The 14,390-nt window shown below is 40.2% G+C and overlaps 1 protein-coding gene across 3 annotated transcripts in view; it reads right to left on the minus strand.

Moving 5' to 3' along the window:
- The window catches only part of LOC120716272 (DENN domain-containing protein 2D-like), a 30,719-nt gene extending 16,545 nt beyond the window's left edge, over window positions 1–14,174 (minus strand). The window contains exons 1-4 of one of the 3 annotated variants that reach the window (XM_040003736.1): window positions 13,965–14,174; window positions 7,687–7,753; window positions 7,496–7,579; window positions 6,446–6,511 (exon numbers count right to left, since the gene is read on the minus strand). In XM_040003736.1, the coding sequence (XP_039859670.1) occupies window positions 6,446–6,511; window positions 7,496–7,579; window positions 7,687–7,753; window positions 13,965–13,991 (244 nt within the window). In that variant the 5' untranslated portion in view covers window positions 13,992–14,174. Of the gene's footprint in view, window positions 1–1,722; window positions 3,400–6,445; window positions 6,512–7,495; window positions 7,580–7,686; window positions 7,754–13,961 lie in introns of those variants that run through there. The other 2 variants (XM_040003734.1, XM_040003737.1) reach the window with 2 other exon arrangements.
- Window positions 14,175–14,390: the final 216 nt, after the last annotated feature.

Consider the following 14,390-nt stretch of genomic DNA (forward strand, 5'->3'; position numbering starts at 1 on the left):
GTGATCATGTAAACTACCAACTGAAACCCCCAGCCAATCAGAGCGTTCAAGCCCTGAACCATTTCTGTCAGTCAAAAACACTAAATCACATAAGGGGGGGCTCTCAGCAGGGAGCAGGTGCTTCAAGAGTCAAGTTGCCAGCTGAACTCAAGACTTCAGGAAGTAACTAGTTTCTATCTTAAGCAAAAAAGTAAAAGTAAAGTTAAAATTAATACAAATCCATTATAATTCCCATTCTCTCACACACGCATATTATTATTATTATTATTATTATTATTATTACATGCCAACTTTAAGCCAATTGCACAAGTCACCATGAACTGTGGAAGCGATAGATCGATAGATATACACATAATGCAATTAAATAATCATTTTGAAAACATATCACATCATATCAGGAGGCTAAAGTATACGCTGACTGTGTGGTTGGTGGAAAAACAGAAACAAACAAAAACAAACCAAAGACAGTTTCTAGGTTAGATTCAATCGATCCGTCTGAGCTGAACTCTGTTAAACCAAAGATCACTTTGAACACCGCAGCTCTTCTAAATCATTTTGAGCTAACTCGTTTGTGGTTGTCACTCCACTCTTTGCTGCATGTACATGTTGAGCGACCACACTCCACACACAGACAAATTGCAGCCAGAGCAGATTAAATAAGCAGCTGTGGGACACAGTCCAGGTTTCACTTCAGTCTGGCCAAGTCCCTGACAATGTTTACTGAGTCTGCAGTACACAACTTTGGCATTTGCGATCTGTTGTCCTGTGTAAACACCAGTGGCAGTGCCTTCCTACTCAGTAACTTGCAGAACTGTGCTGAATGAGCCCCCGGGACAAAAACACGTCTCAGGTTGTGTTTTAGTGTCAGTTTGACTCTTTCTTGACCCTACACACTGCTGCGTTTTTGAGCTACTTCTTTTCAGCTCTGATGTGATGTGGGTGTAAAAAAAAAAAAAAAAAAAACCCAAAAAAACAGCCCTCCCTCGGGCCCACAGAGTCTTAAACATGTTATAACAAGATGCTGTCAAGTCAAAGGAGGTAATTAAAGCAAGACTAACTAAAGCTGCCTGATATCCTGTTTCCATGTTGTTCATTCCTGTAGCCTTTATATTACAAATCTGCCAATTTATCTGTTTAGCCAATGGAAAGTTTTATCCATGATGCTCTTCCAGCAGCTAATGCAGCTAAAAGCAGTCTTTCAAACTGACTGTCATTTCACCTCCTGAGGCTACAAGGCAATCTACAGCAACATCCACAACATGCGCACAGTAGATGAACTAAAACAGATGTGAGGGCAAGCTTACAGACCATCACAGTTCAAGGTGACCACAAGCTAAATGATCATATGTGCACCTGACACAGCCCCAAACAACATTTTAGGCTCATACCATGAACACAGCATCACGACAATCTCAACAAGTTTCATGTCACAGACTGTAAACACATCACCGAGGTCAAGTATTTAAGTCGTAACCTCCACGCTGCACTTTATGTCAGCTGTAAATGAACAGCAGAGGTTTCCCTACAATGAAGTGGAAAAACACCGATACACACATGGGCGCAACCTGTTCGAGATAAGTTACTTCAGCAAGTTTCGGCAGGTACCGTGTTTGTCGAGAAACTACACCGCTCAGTAACATCATGATAATAACTGTAAGTGTGTCTAACTTAGGTGGACTCGGGATATCCAGCGGTAAGACTTCTCTAATATCCAGTACTCACTCCATCTGTTTTTGGGGTTCGTCAGTCGGACTCCTTTCCGTCTCTTCTTCACAGTCTCACTCATTGCTGCCGCTCTACTGTCGGGGGTTCCTATCAGCACACTCGGTAACAGCACGGCAGTATTTTACCATCGTCATCCCGCTGCATGCTACACACATAGCATTTTAACCTCGCGCTCAACTACTGTGTACGCTGAAGTAGGTTACCGCTGTAGGTGCTGCGTTCGCGTTATGTGGGACAAACGAAGTGTTGCGTGTTGCGTGTTTCGTTCGGTTCTTCGCGGTTTTATCGTCCCACTCTTGAGGACCTGATTTGCTTCTAGAAACTACCGAGCCAAGAATAAAAAGCCAACAAAAATACCATAAAATAAGTAGAAGAAAGTTAATGAGCGGATGTTGGAGTCATGTTGTCGCAACAAACCCGATTTTCACGAACGCAGCACTAGAGCCCTCAAACATTGCTTCATTTAGTTATTTTTCGACGGAAGCGGTTAGCTCTTCCAGCTGTATGCAGCAAGCAGGCGGTGACTTGAAACAGCAGCAACTCACAAAGCACAGTCGGGCCTCCTTAATTGGTTTTCTGTCAGAGACATGATGAGACTGGATGACACCTCTGAGAAATACTGTTTGTTAGTGAGGGCGCTTACGGGAATTAGTGATCAGGTCAGGTACAATTAAATGGGAAAACTGGGATGTTGTGAAACACAAAATATAAATGTTTTAATCACAGGGAATGTTATCTTCTGACTGTAATCTTTGAGCTTCATGCCAATATGTCGTGTATGAACTATCGTATTTGTCTGAAGGATTGTGTAGTCTGTGTAATAACGATGCAACCGTAAATATAAACATTAGTACGCTTCGTTATATTTAATATTACTGTAGGCATAAGGATAAATTATGTCACAGGCTCCTGGGACGAGTTAAAGCTGGATATAATGTACATCAACAAATGAGAAACTTTAGGACACGTTTTACTCAATTACCTGTCATATTCAAAAATACGTGATTTTAAAAGTTAAAATAAATTGATATTCAGTAAACTTTCACGTATTAGTTTGATCTGGTTTACGATGGTTTACTTATCTACAAATGCCCTGTCATGCAAAGAAGAAGCCCGGTGTGAATGCGGCGTCTCCTCTGGGCTGAAGTAGAAAACTCTTCTGACTACAGGCGAAATTTTGCTGTTTGTATTAAAGAGGAGAGAGACCACCCGGCTCGTTCTCAGCGCTCACTTAAAAAACCTGCATCTCTGGTGTGGGTATGCATCAGTGCATCAGTGACTGTAGAATTGTCCACTGAAAGATATATACATGTTTCAGAGCAACGTATCCTCCCATTCAGTTTGTCTGTTTGAAGGAAGGGCTGGCAGATTTCAGCAAGATAATGCTAAACTGCACACTGTATCTCTCACAGCAGCACGGCTTCATAATTTTTAATGCACAGGTACAATACACAATCTTCACTTTTCTAATTATTCTAAATATTCTTTACTATTTAAACATCTTTCAGTAACCCGCTCTGCTCTGTTTGCACACTACAACCTGGGTTTGCCACTTATCTGCACTCTAATTTTAATAACTGTACAGTACTCTGCTTTGGTAACTATTGTCCACGACGTAAATATGTAAAAATTGTGTTTCTGTTCTGTGTCCTGTTCTGTTCTGTGTGTGGGTTTTTTGGGGGGGGGGTTGCTGCTGATACAACCAAATTTCCCCTTGTGGAACAATTAAAGGATTATTCTATTCTTTATTTGGTTTAGATTTACATTTTACAGTGTCGCAACATGAGCTTTGTATTTATTTTAATCTAATCTGACACTCTGTCTGGTTCCAATTAGCTTTTAAGCATTGTCCACAAATTTTCACTAGTGTTAAAGTCACAGCTATGGAAGGATTTCCAAAAGCTTAACATTCGTCTGCCAGTCAGCAATTGCCAGCCGCCTCCCTCCTTAGGGACTCCATCTGTATGGCCTCCTGAAGACCTCTGTTTTCTCAGTCACCACCAGCCTGTTAGCCAGAGGGTTTGTCTTTTATTCTGTCATCACCAGCCCGGGCACCTAAGGAGTCCTGTCACTTCCACAAAAGTAGCCCTCCTTGGGCTTTCCTCCATTTATGGTTTTCTAAGGGGTCCTATCCCCTTTGCCGATGCCAGCCTCCAACCAAACCACTGGAGGTCTTTTTCATCTACACCAGTTGGCCACCTGTGCGGCTCCCAGAACACCACCTCCGTTGGGCTCCTGGCCGGCCCGTCGAGCTGCTCAACTCTTGTCATGGATTATCTAGCCATCACCTGAACTCTTTTTCCGCCTTGGTTTTGTATATGTCTGTTACCTGTTTTTCATTTTGTGTTTTTGTTTCAGTTTTGGTCATTTGACTTTCTCCATTAGTTTCAGCAGTGCTGCCAGGTTTCCCCTCCCCCCGTGTTGTCTCCTCTTCTTTGTGATGTCCGTCCTCGAGGTTGTTTGTTTTCCCACCCTGCGGTTCCCTGGTGTTGACCTGCATTTGTCTTGGACTTTTTGTAACTTTGTGAATAATCAGCATTAAAACTACATTTCTATCATTTACACCTGGTTTCCTGAGTTCTGCATTTATGCTCACCACACAGCCATTTCCTGACAGCGTCCTCCTTAGAGGGAGTGGGATTTGTTGAAAATAGGTCAGCCTTGTTTTATGATGATTCATGAAACAAGACCTTTCACATTGTTTTCACTTTTTTTTTAAAAAATGACTTTCATTTTCATTCTGTATCCGAAAGCTTTTTCTTAGATTCAAACCACCAGTATTTGTGTTATTTGTCTAACTGTCTGAACACATCTGGAGAGAAATGCTGACAACACAGCCGCAGTACTTTTAGGGTTGTCTTTATCCACAAGAATTACAACCAAAAGTAACAAGCAAGGCCATTTTTATATACTTTATATAGTCCAGGCTGTTTAAAGACAGTGTTTGAGTGCCATGAGTTTACATTACTGACTCTGCATATTAATGGGGAACCTCTTAGATCAAAATTCCCAAATAAATTGGCTATTTAGGAATACTGCTCACCTTTGTCGGTGAGCAGTATGTTTGAGCTCAGTCATACCCAGCTAAATTTCATCAACAAGAATGACGAGTACCAGAAGCAGTCATGCATGCTCAGTCAACTAAGCATGGGGGAATCATGTGACTACATGATCTCATCTAGTCACATGACTACATGACTCCTCCATATTTCACACATGAACTGGAAGTATTTGGGTTGTTGCTATGTCCCTTCTTTCCCCACCTTTGGCTTTCTTGGTAAAGATTTTGGTGTTTCTTCACACCTGCATGTTTACCTTGCTTCAGTGTGAGCAATGACATTTCATCTAAAATTCCCTATTTACTGTGTGTGAATAAAATTTTGTATTGTAGAAGTAGTTTAAAGTGTAAATAAAAAAATTGCCACACACTGCATCTGCAGACGACTCTTTAAGTCAGCTGGTAGTAAGCAGTGTTGGTCAAGTTACTTGAAAAAAGTAATCATTAACTAATTACTGATTACTTCCTCAAAAAAGTAATCCCGTTACTTTACTGATTACTTATTTTCAAAAGTAATTAATTACTTAGTTACTTTTTAAAAACACGATTTACAACCTGAATAGGTGATAAAGCGATAGATCTTTCAGCCCAATTCTACTTTTTCTACATAATCCATCATACAAAATGTAATCAAATGGGAAAAGTCCCTTTTTAAAACTTGTTTTATTAGTTTTAATCTTTTAACTTTATGCATCAAGCAAACATTTAATTATATGCAACATTCTCTGACTGGAAGAAATTTGTTTAATATTTAAACCGATTTTCTGCACATTCCAGCACATAAAACATATATTTTTTTGTGTGTTTACACTCACTCTTTCAAATAGATGCAAGTAAAACACAGCAGAAAATAAATAAAGTCAAAGACTCAGCGGTCCTTTTGCTCTATTTTCACCTGTAAAGCAGGAGTAGGGTAGGCGGAGGTTTACCCTGGTGCGGGTGTGCCGCAGTGGTCAGTGGAAGAATCCGCGAGTTTCTCTGTGAATTTCCCATTACGTCGTAGCGCACTCGGTGCTTGCTCGGAAGTTTAGGGGTTTTTTTCGCTGTAAAAAGAAGTTTTCTTCCCACGCACAACGGACACTAATGTTTTGTCACTTTTTATGGAATCAAACTTAAAGTAAGGTCAGTACTTCCACGCTTTAAACGCTGCACGCTCATACTCTCTCCCGCACTCGATATATGATCCATTGTTGATCTGCACACAGCTGTTGTCACGAACGTCGCACTTGCTTACGTCACTGTCATGAGACATTCTCGCAAAAAAAATCACGATTTTAGTAACGCAGTAACGCAGCGTTCCTACGGGAAAGTAACGGTAATCTAATTACCATTTTGCAATAGTAATCCCTTACTTTACTCGTTACTTGAAAAAGTAATTGGATTACAGTAACCCATCTCTGGTAGTAAGTGAAGGAGGTTATTGTGGAGTGTGATAAACCGCTGATGGCGATTAGCCAGTTCTGGGCACATGAAGATGCACAGGCTCTTCCTGTGCATGTGCTGAAATATCCATGGGAACAATACTGAACACAGAGCTGCCCCAGTGAGTCCATCACAGTGTGAACATTAGCTACAACTTGTAGTAGAAGGAGCTTTGCATGTTTGAGTAGAAAGGTGTTATATTAGTACCAGTCCACATTAGCATTCATGTTAAACACATACCTGTCTTCATCATGTGTTTCTCACCACCTGAGAGCTGTGAGTCCCCATCGTCATCTGGAACCGATTCTGGGATTGGAAATGAGTTTGGAGATTATTATTTATTACAAAACATAAAATCAATCAGTCAACCCTGACTCAGTTTCATTCTTTACAATGTAATGTCTTGGCACTATCCTATGGATGCTGCAGTTTGATTTGGACTTGGTTTCTCATCTCGGGCTGACTGGACATCCTCCTGTTTTTTCTTTTTCATCTAATCTTTTTTAACATCAGCATTGATTCTGGTTTTCCCTTCATGAGTGAATGTCTGAGGGGAAATGTCACTTTTATGTAGTTGGACCTAAAACACTCTTATTGAAGTTTTTACAGTCACCTTTCTTTGTTTGTTTTTGCCTTAAGGGCGCATGCTTCTCTTTTACAGCATTGTCACTGCTTCACCTCCAGGCAAAGGTGTTTCCTTATTTAGAGAAATGTGACTGTTCTTATATGCAGGTGGTATGCCACTTGGTTTATTTAACTCTGATTTACTAACACAGGTATGATGGGCAGGTGTGATAGATTCTTCCTTAGCCTCCCCTCGTGTGACTGAACTGCCACTGCCAGAAGGTAAACCTGTGTAAACCTTTATTTGTGAGTTACACTGCTCTTGCTAGAATGCTGGTGATTGTTTAAATGAACAATCTTCATCTTTGTTTGTTTATACACTTCTAAATTGTACACTTTGCCCAGTTTAGTGATGTAAGTATGTTGGCTGAGAGACACTGTTTGTTCACTGTGGGCCCCTCAGGCTGGGGCCTATCAGTAACACTAACTCCGATGTACACAACAACAGATGGCAACAGATTAGTGATATTACTGATTTATTACAGTTAATTGGTACATTATCAAACATGGATTGATTTAATTGTCAACTTGAAAGGGCTCAGAAAACACTGTTTTCTTTTAGTGCTGTGACGCTGTAAATATAAGGCCTTATTTATGAGAATATCTGTGCCTGTGTTTGCATAATGCTGCATGATGGTAGTCAGACTAACACAACAGGTTTCTGACCTTTTCTTGATGACTCTCGCGTCGATGAAAAAGACCTGAGGCCCCTTCGCCGTGTAAATCCACCGTCTTCACTGTTGATCCTTTCTGGAGGCACAATACAAACCGACTCAATGAAAAAGTTATTACTAAGCTGAACAGAACATTCTTGATTACATGAACACATCTATGAATTTGTATCATCACTGTCTTACTTTTGATTCGGAGAGACGAGAAACCAAAGCTCCTCCTTGTGTTTGTAGACAGCTGCTGCTCCAACTTCTATAAAAAAAAAATCAAATGACAACTAAGAAGAAACGACATCTTTGTAAATGTTCAGTACATTCACATTAATGCAGGAGCTGTCAGTGATGACCTGTAATAGTGCAGTAACAGAAGTCAACATGTAATAAGTTTGTGGTGTGTTGCTGAAACATCTTCAGTACGCTCTTGAGGAATGAGGTTTGTGGCACTTTTGTCTTCCTGTAAGTCCTCTGCAGACATCTGTGTATACGTAAGTGCACAACATGTCACTTTGGGGTCATCTAACTAATGAATGTATTTCTCATGTTTTAGTTACAATGACTACTGTAGAGGGAGAGGATGACACACATGCACACAGCTATCTGTGTTTGGCAATCTTTGTGAGATATTTGCTGCCATTGTTAAGTATAAGTCTAACAGCTCAGTGCCAAACTCATTCCTTACCAAGACTTTATTTAACCTGAAGCAAATCTCGACACTCAAACAAGACTTTTAAGGGGCATAAAAAATTTAAAAACTCCCAACTCATATATTTCAAACACTATTATTATTGAAAACAAAGATATTTAGATATATTTATAAATAAATTGCCTCACTCTAGAGCAGTGGTTCTTAACCTTGTTAGAGGTACCGAACCCCACCAGTTTCATATGCGCAGTCACTGAACCCCTCTTTAGTGAAAAATAAAATATGATTTTTTTTCAAATTCAGATATGTTTTTTTACTGGTGCGCAAAATAAGCCGTGCATGTCATGGCGGAGGCTCTGCCGAACCCCTGAGACCAACTCACCAAACCCCTAGGGTTTGATCGAACCCAGGTTTGCTCTAGAGAAAGCTGCAACCTGCAATCAGCCATTCTGCATTGCTTTTTACTTTTTATTTTGCAAGCACTGAAACTCTGGGTGTATGTGTTTGGTTTGTTTCTGTGTGTAGATAACTGTTTTAAACTACAGATTAAGGGTGGGTTTTGGTTATCGATTTATCAATTAAAATCGATTCTAGCTTGGATAACGTGATATCGATTCATTAAAATCCTGAATTGATTTTTAAATATAAATTTATTTTGCCCGAAATGCCAGAATCTCAGGTTAAAGCTCACGAAATTTCAACAACCACCAAACAGCTAAAACAGTAAATGAGAGCAGGTACACGGATTCTGCACAAAGATGTAAAAGCAAGGACCCCACGAAACATCAGAATCAGTGAGATGTCGCCTTTCTCACCCGACAGCACGGGCACGGTCGGGGCTGAAAGCCGACGGCTCACTGATTCTGATGTTTCGGCGGTTCCATGCTTTGTGTTTGCGCCCTTTCTGAAACTGCAGGTTTTTATCTCTCTCCAAACAATATTGACTGAACCAGCAGCAAAAGAAGATCCAAACTATGGATCACAATTCGCTTCACATAAACATCGTCATGAATTTCCTCTAACTTTTGCTGTTTTGCTTCCACCACGATAAAAATCACACTTCCTGCACAGCTCTCTCTCTCTGTACTTCAAGAACAGTTTCCCATCTCAAATCTCTGTTTTCTGCATTATTCGCTGCGCTGTCGGCCGCTGTCTTTTTTTTTTTTTTTTTATAACTTAAATGACCTTGGACAAGAGAGACTAATTTCTGCTGTTCAGTACTGAAGAAATTTAAACTTTTTAAAATTATGTAAAATTGCAAAATATGTTCAAGGTTACCTGCTATAAAAAACCAGGCCAGGAAAATCTCCTTCATGTTTTTCTGTCTGTTATCCTCAGTTACTTTGACACAAAGGCCTCTGCTGTGATGCTCACTTTTGATAAAGTCTCGCAAGTGTCAGCTTTCTTTTTATAGATATAATAATATGGAAATGTACTGATACGTGATCAGAATTATAATATTTCTGACTGTCTGAGGCAAAATTTCCCCGAATCAAATCGAATCAAATCAAATCGAATCGAATTGTGGATCGAATCGATTCAGGACCTTGTGATCGTCACTAGAATCGAATCGATCGATTCGATTTGAATCAATTCTAGAAATCAGTGACGATGCCCAGTCCTACTACAGATCCTGGGTATCTTCATTGGGATATACATTTTGAGAGACAAGCTTGCTTATAGGATATTAAGATTCATCCTTCAATCCAAAATGCTGCAGCAAGAGTCCTGACAGGGACTAGAAAGAGAGAGCATATTTCTCCTGTATTGGCTTCCATTCATTGGCTCCCTGTTAAATCCAGAATTCTAAATCCTGCTCCTCACATACAAGGTCTTAAATAATCAGGCCCCATCATATCTTAATGACCTTGTAGTACCATATCACCCTATTAGAGCACTTCGCTCTCGCACTGCAGGCCTACTTGTTCCTAGAGTATTTAAAAGTAGAATGGGAGGCAGAGCCTTCAGTTTTCAGGCCCCTCTTCTGTGGAACCAGCTTCCAGTTTGGATTCAGGAGACAGACACTATCTCTACTTTTAAGATTAGGCTTCAAACTTTCCTTTTTGCTAAAGTATATAGTTAGGGCTGGACCAGGTGACCCTGAATCCTCCCTTAGTTATGCTGCAATAGACGTAGGCTGCCGGGGGATTCCCATAATGCATTGAGTTTTTTCTTTCCAGTCACCTTTCTCACTCACTATGTGTTAACAGACCTCTCTGCATTGAATCATATCTGTTATTAACCTCTGTCTCTCTTCCACAGCATGTCTTTTATCCTGTCTTCCTTCTCTCACCCCAACTGGTCGCAGTAGATGGCCCCGCCCCTCCCTGAGCCTGGTTCTGCCGGAGGTTTCTTCCTGTTAAAAGGGAGTTTTTCCTTCCCACTGTCGCTAAAGTGCTTGCTCATAGGGGGTCATATGATTGTTGGGTTTTTCTGCATATGTATTATTGTAGGGTCTCCCTTACAATATAAAGAGCCTTGAGGCAACTGTTGTTGTGATTTGGCGCTATATAAATAAAACTAATTGGACTGAATTATAGCCATCTGGCTGCAGTACACAGTAACCCACCCCAGGTTTTAAAAAATTATTGAAGAAGAAGATGATGAATGGATTGTCCATTTTTGGCTGCCATTTGGAACATTACTTGGTATTCTTCAGGTACTAAGGTGAAAATATAAACTTTGTACAGTATTCGATGTAGACTGACCGCCATGTTTTGTCCTTCTATGTAGCAAGTTTCCAAAAATAGCACCTTAAGTGGTATTTATGTTTAACACTTGTTTTGTGTGTGTGTGTGTGCGTGTGTGTATAGTAAACTGTCGCTACTGAATCCCAGTTGTTGATGAGTTTTTCTGACTGTCGACTGAACATACTCAGCTGAGCTGCACATACTGCATGAACATTATTGGTCCTTCATGGAAAGACAGCCACTATTTATAACAGAGCAAAATGACAGGACATGATTAGGCCCTATGGGAAAACTCCCCGGCAATATAAACCACATGTGTAGAAAGGAATGCATCGCAGTAGGATCAGTGGAGCATGTTGGAAAATATTTGAAAAATTAGGTTGCAGCAGTAAAACACAGGTGTTTTTCTTCTTTTGCCAGTAGTCGAAATGATCCCTTATTAAGCTCTGCAGCAGAATGTCCAGGAAGGCTGTTCAGACTGGGGGTGATACACAAAGGCAATCAGTGCTTATTTATTATGAATAATTAGAGCTAATGCATAAAGGTGGAAATACAAGTTGGAATTTTGCTTTTTAAAAACAGCTTCTGAATCAAATTGTCACATTTAGCTGACTCACTGATCCTCTTCAGTATAAATATGTGCAATTAATCCAAACATGGTCTCCTCTTTATTTTATTACTTTATGTAGGAGGCAGTAAAGGTCTGTTCAAAGTCTAGAACAAGTCCTGCTAACATCTGTAAAGCTAACAATTACCTTTATCTTTACAATCTATTTTGTTTGATATGTACACAAGCTCCAGCATAAATGTCTATATCGCTCTTTCTCCAGTGTTAGTTTCACATCTGTTTCTCTTTGGCTTTTTATGTTTAAAGTTCAATTTAAAAGCCTCACAGTCTCGAATGATCGAGTCCTTTCATATCTAGTTCTCATGGTACCATATTATCCTGACAGAACACTTTACTGTGAGAGTGAAGGTGCACATGTGGGTTCATGAGTGTCCAATATGGCAGGCTTTCAACTATCAGCCCAACGTGTCAATGCACACATCAAGCAAATATCTCTAAAATTAGAAACATCCTGTCTCAGAGTGACGCTGAAAAACTAGTTCATGCATTTATTACTTCCAGGCTGGACTACTGTAATTCATTATTATCAGGATGTCCTAAAAACTCCCTGAAAAGCCTTCAGTTAATCCAAAATGCTGCAGCAAGAGTGCTGACAGGGACTAGAAAGAGAGAGCAGCAGCCCTAACTATATACTTTTTCAAAAAGGAGAGTTGTAAGTCTAGTCATAAAGGGAGAGAGGGTGTCTGTCTCCCCAGTCCAAACCGGAAGCTGGCCCCATAGAATAAGGGACCGAAGGCTCTGCCTCCCTTTCTCCTGTTACGTACACTAGGAGCCACAACAAGCTCGCCGTCTGAGAGCCACGGGTTCTCAGGGGTGATGTGGTGCTATAAGATTATTACGATAACATGGGTCTGATTAGTGAAGACCGTGTATGTGAGGAGCAGGATTCTGACAGAAACTGAACAGTATTCCTGAAAAACTCTGTTTTTGTCTGATCATTTCTTAATAACAAGTAATGAGCACGTCACTAATTTTATATAGTATATGCAAAGAAATCCGACCATAAATTATATGTAATAATCACAAATGACTTTAATCTCTGCTACAAAATACGTACACTGAAGGGGGTTAAATTTGTCCTCAAGAAACAAACTGAAAAAAAAATGAAGTTGACATCAAGGCGTAATGAGTTGGTTGTAAACATGTAAGACTCCATTCAGTCCCCACGAGAAGGCGGCAGCAGGGAGAATCTCAGGGTTTGACTCAGGAACTGAAGCTGTATGACGACTGTTGTACATATTTCAGGATGTCGGTGTGGCAGTTTGAGCTCCAGCTGATCTGGCTGTCTGGGGTATTAATGCTTAATATCTGGAGTTAGGAGCACACTTGTTGCCAAAAGCTGTGATTTAATTGGTCAGATCTGTTTATTTGCATCAGCAGAATCTGATAAAACTAAGATTAGTTAATAAATAAATAAATAAATGCAAAAGTAACAAAATTTTTGCACAGATTTTATACAGCCACCGTAGCCAGGCTGATAAGTATTAGTCAATCATTAGTGAAGATCTGCTTATGTCCACAGTATTTTATAGAAATATTTCATAAGAGATTAGAACACGCCCGGGTGGTAAACTTTGAATTATAACTATGTAACTTGGTGCAGCATGGTGGCCCTGTTTGCCTCACAGCAGGAAGGTCCTGGGCACAAATCCACTATGTGCCTGTGTGGGTTCTCTCTGGGTATAATGGCTTCCTCTCACAGTCCAAAGACATGCACTTAGTTTGTTAATAGTAGGTTAACTAGTGATATTAAATAGGTGTGAATGATTGTCAGTCTGTGTTGGCCCTGCAACAGGTTGGTGACCTGTCCAAGGTGTACCCTGGCTCTTCCCTTGGACCTGAACCTTTTTAGTAAAGTATGGCTGTTGAAAATCTCTACCACAACAAGGTAGTAAAATATATGCACTGCGTACATGTACTTTAATGTATAACAGCGCCGTTTTTTCAGACACTAACCACCATTTAATACATAAACATTATACAGGAAGTGGCAGAAATAAGGGTTAATAAGTTCTCCAGGCTGCACCTGTCGTGATACTGCAGGTTGTTACAATACAAAGTCATCAAAGGTGGTTTTTAGTCAGTGAAAGGACAGTGTAAGCAGCGTAAAAGTCAAACCTATAACATTATTGCTGTACCAAGCAGCTTTATATAGTAAAAAGCAAGTAAAAAGTTGTAGTGTAAAAGCTGATAGCTGAAGTTAAATATAAATATTTTGTGGCTTCAAAAGTCGCAGACACTCAGTCAAAAACCTTGCAGGCGACTGGTGTGTTATTGTGATGTAATTCATGATTACATGCAGCGAAAGTTGTCAAGGTCAAGATTTGATTTATTTATTTAAACCTTATATATCACCCGTCTTTTCCCCCAGCCGGAAACAGACTACATTTAATCTTGTGCAAAATTAGCCTGAAAATGTCAGGTTAATCAAAAACAGCCACACAAGTGTTGCAGTCCTTGAACTTTAGACACAAAGACGTAATGGAAGTAACAAACTCACCACCTGCGTTTGCTGGGATATCTCGTCCATTTTTCCTGATTTATCCACTGCTAATATTAGGTCTCTGACATACGGTTGATTTTATTTCTTCCCCGGTAAACAAGAAAATGCTCCTCTTGACAGCATATGTGTCAAACAGTAATGAAACAGCAAGTGCACATGCATGAGGAAGTGCAGCTGTTGAAACGTGTGGTTGACGGACTTCACTCTCAGACTGGGATTTCCTCTTTCAGTGTTAAACCACGGTACAGTGACGCAAGCAGCACAATGCTGTTGTGTGCCGTGCAGTCAAACCTGTTCTTTAGCTGCATAACTGGTTAAGCGTTGTATTTCTTGGAACATTTATTTTAAGAGCATGTATAGACCTGCCAGGGTTGTAATCTAATACTGCACAATCTGTCGGCGAGCTTTACGGGCCTGGTGAATGTT

This window comes from Simochromis diagramma, unplaced genomic scaffold, assembly GCF_900408965.1.
Source record: "Simochromis diagramma unplaced genomic scaffold, fSimDia1.1 OVJJ01000466.1, whole genome shotgun sequence".
In the NCBI taxonomy this organism is placed as follows: Eukaryota; Metazoa; Chordata; class Actinopteri; order Cichliformes; family Cichlidae; genus Simochromis; species Simochromis diagramma.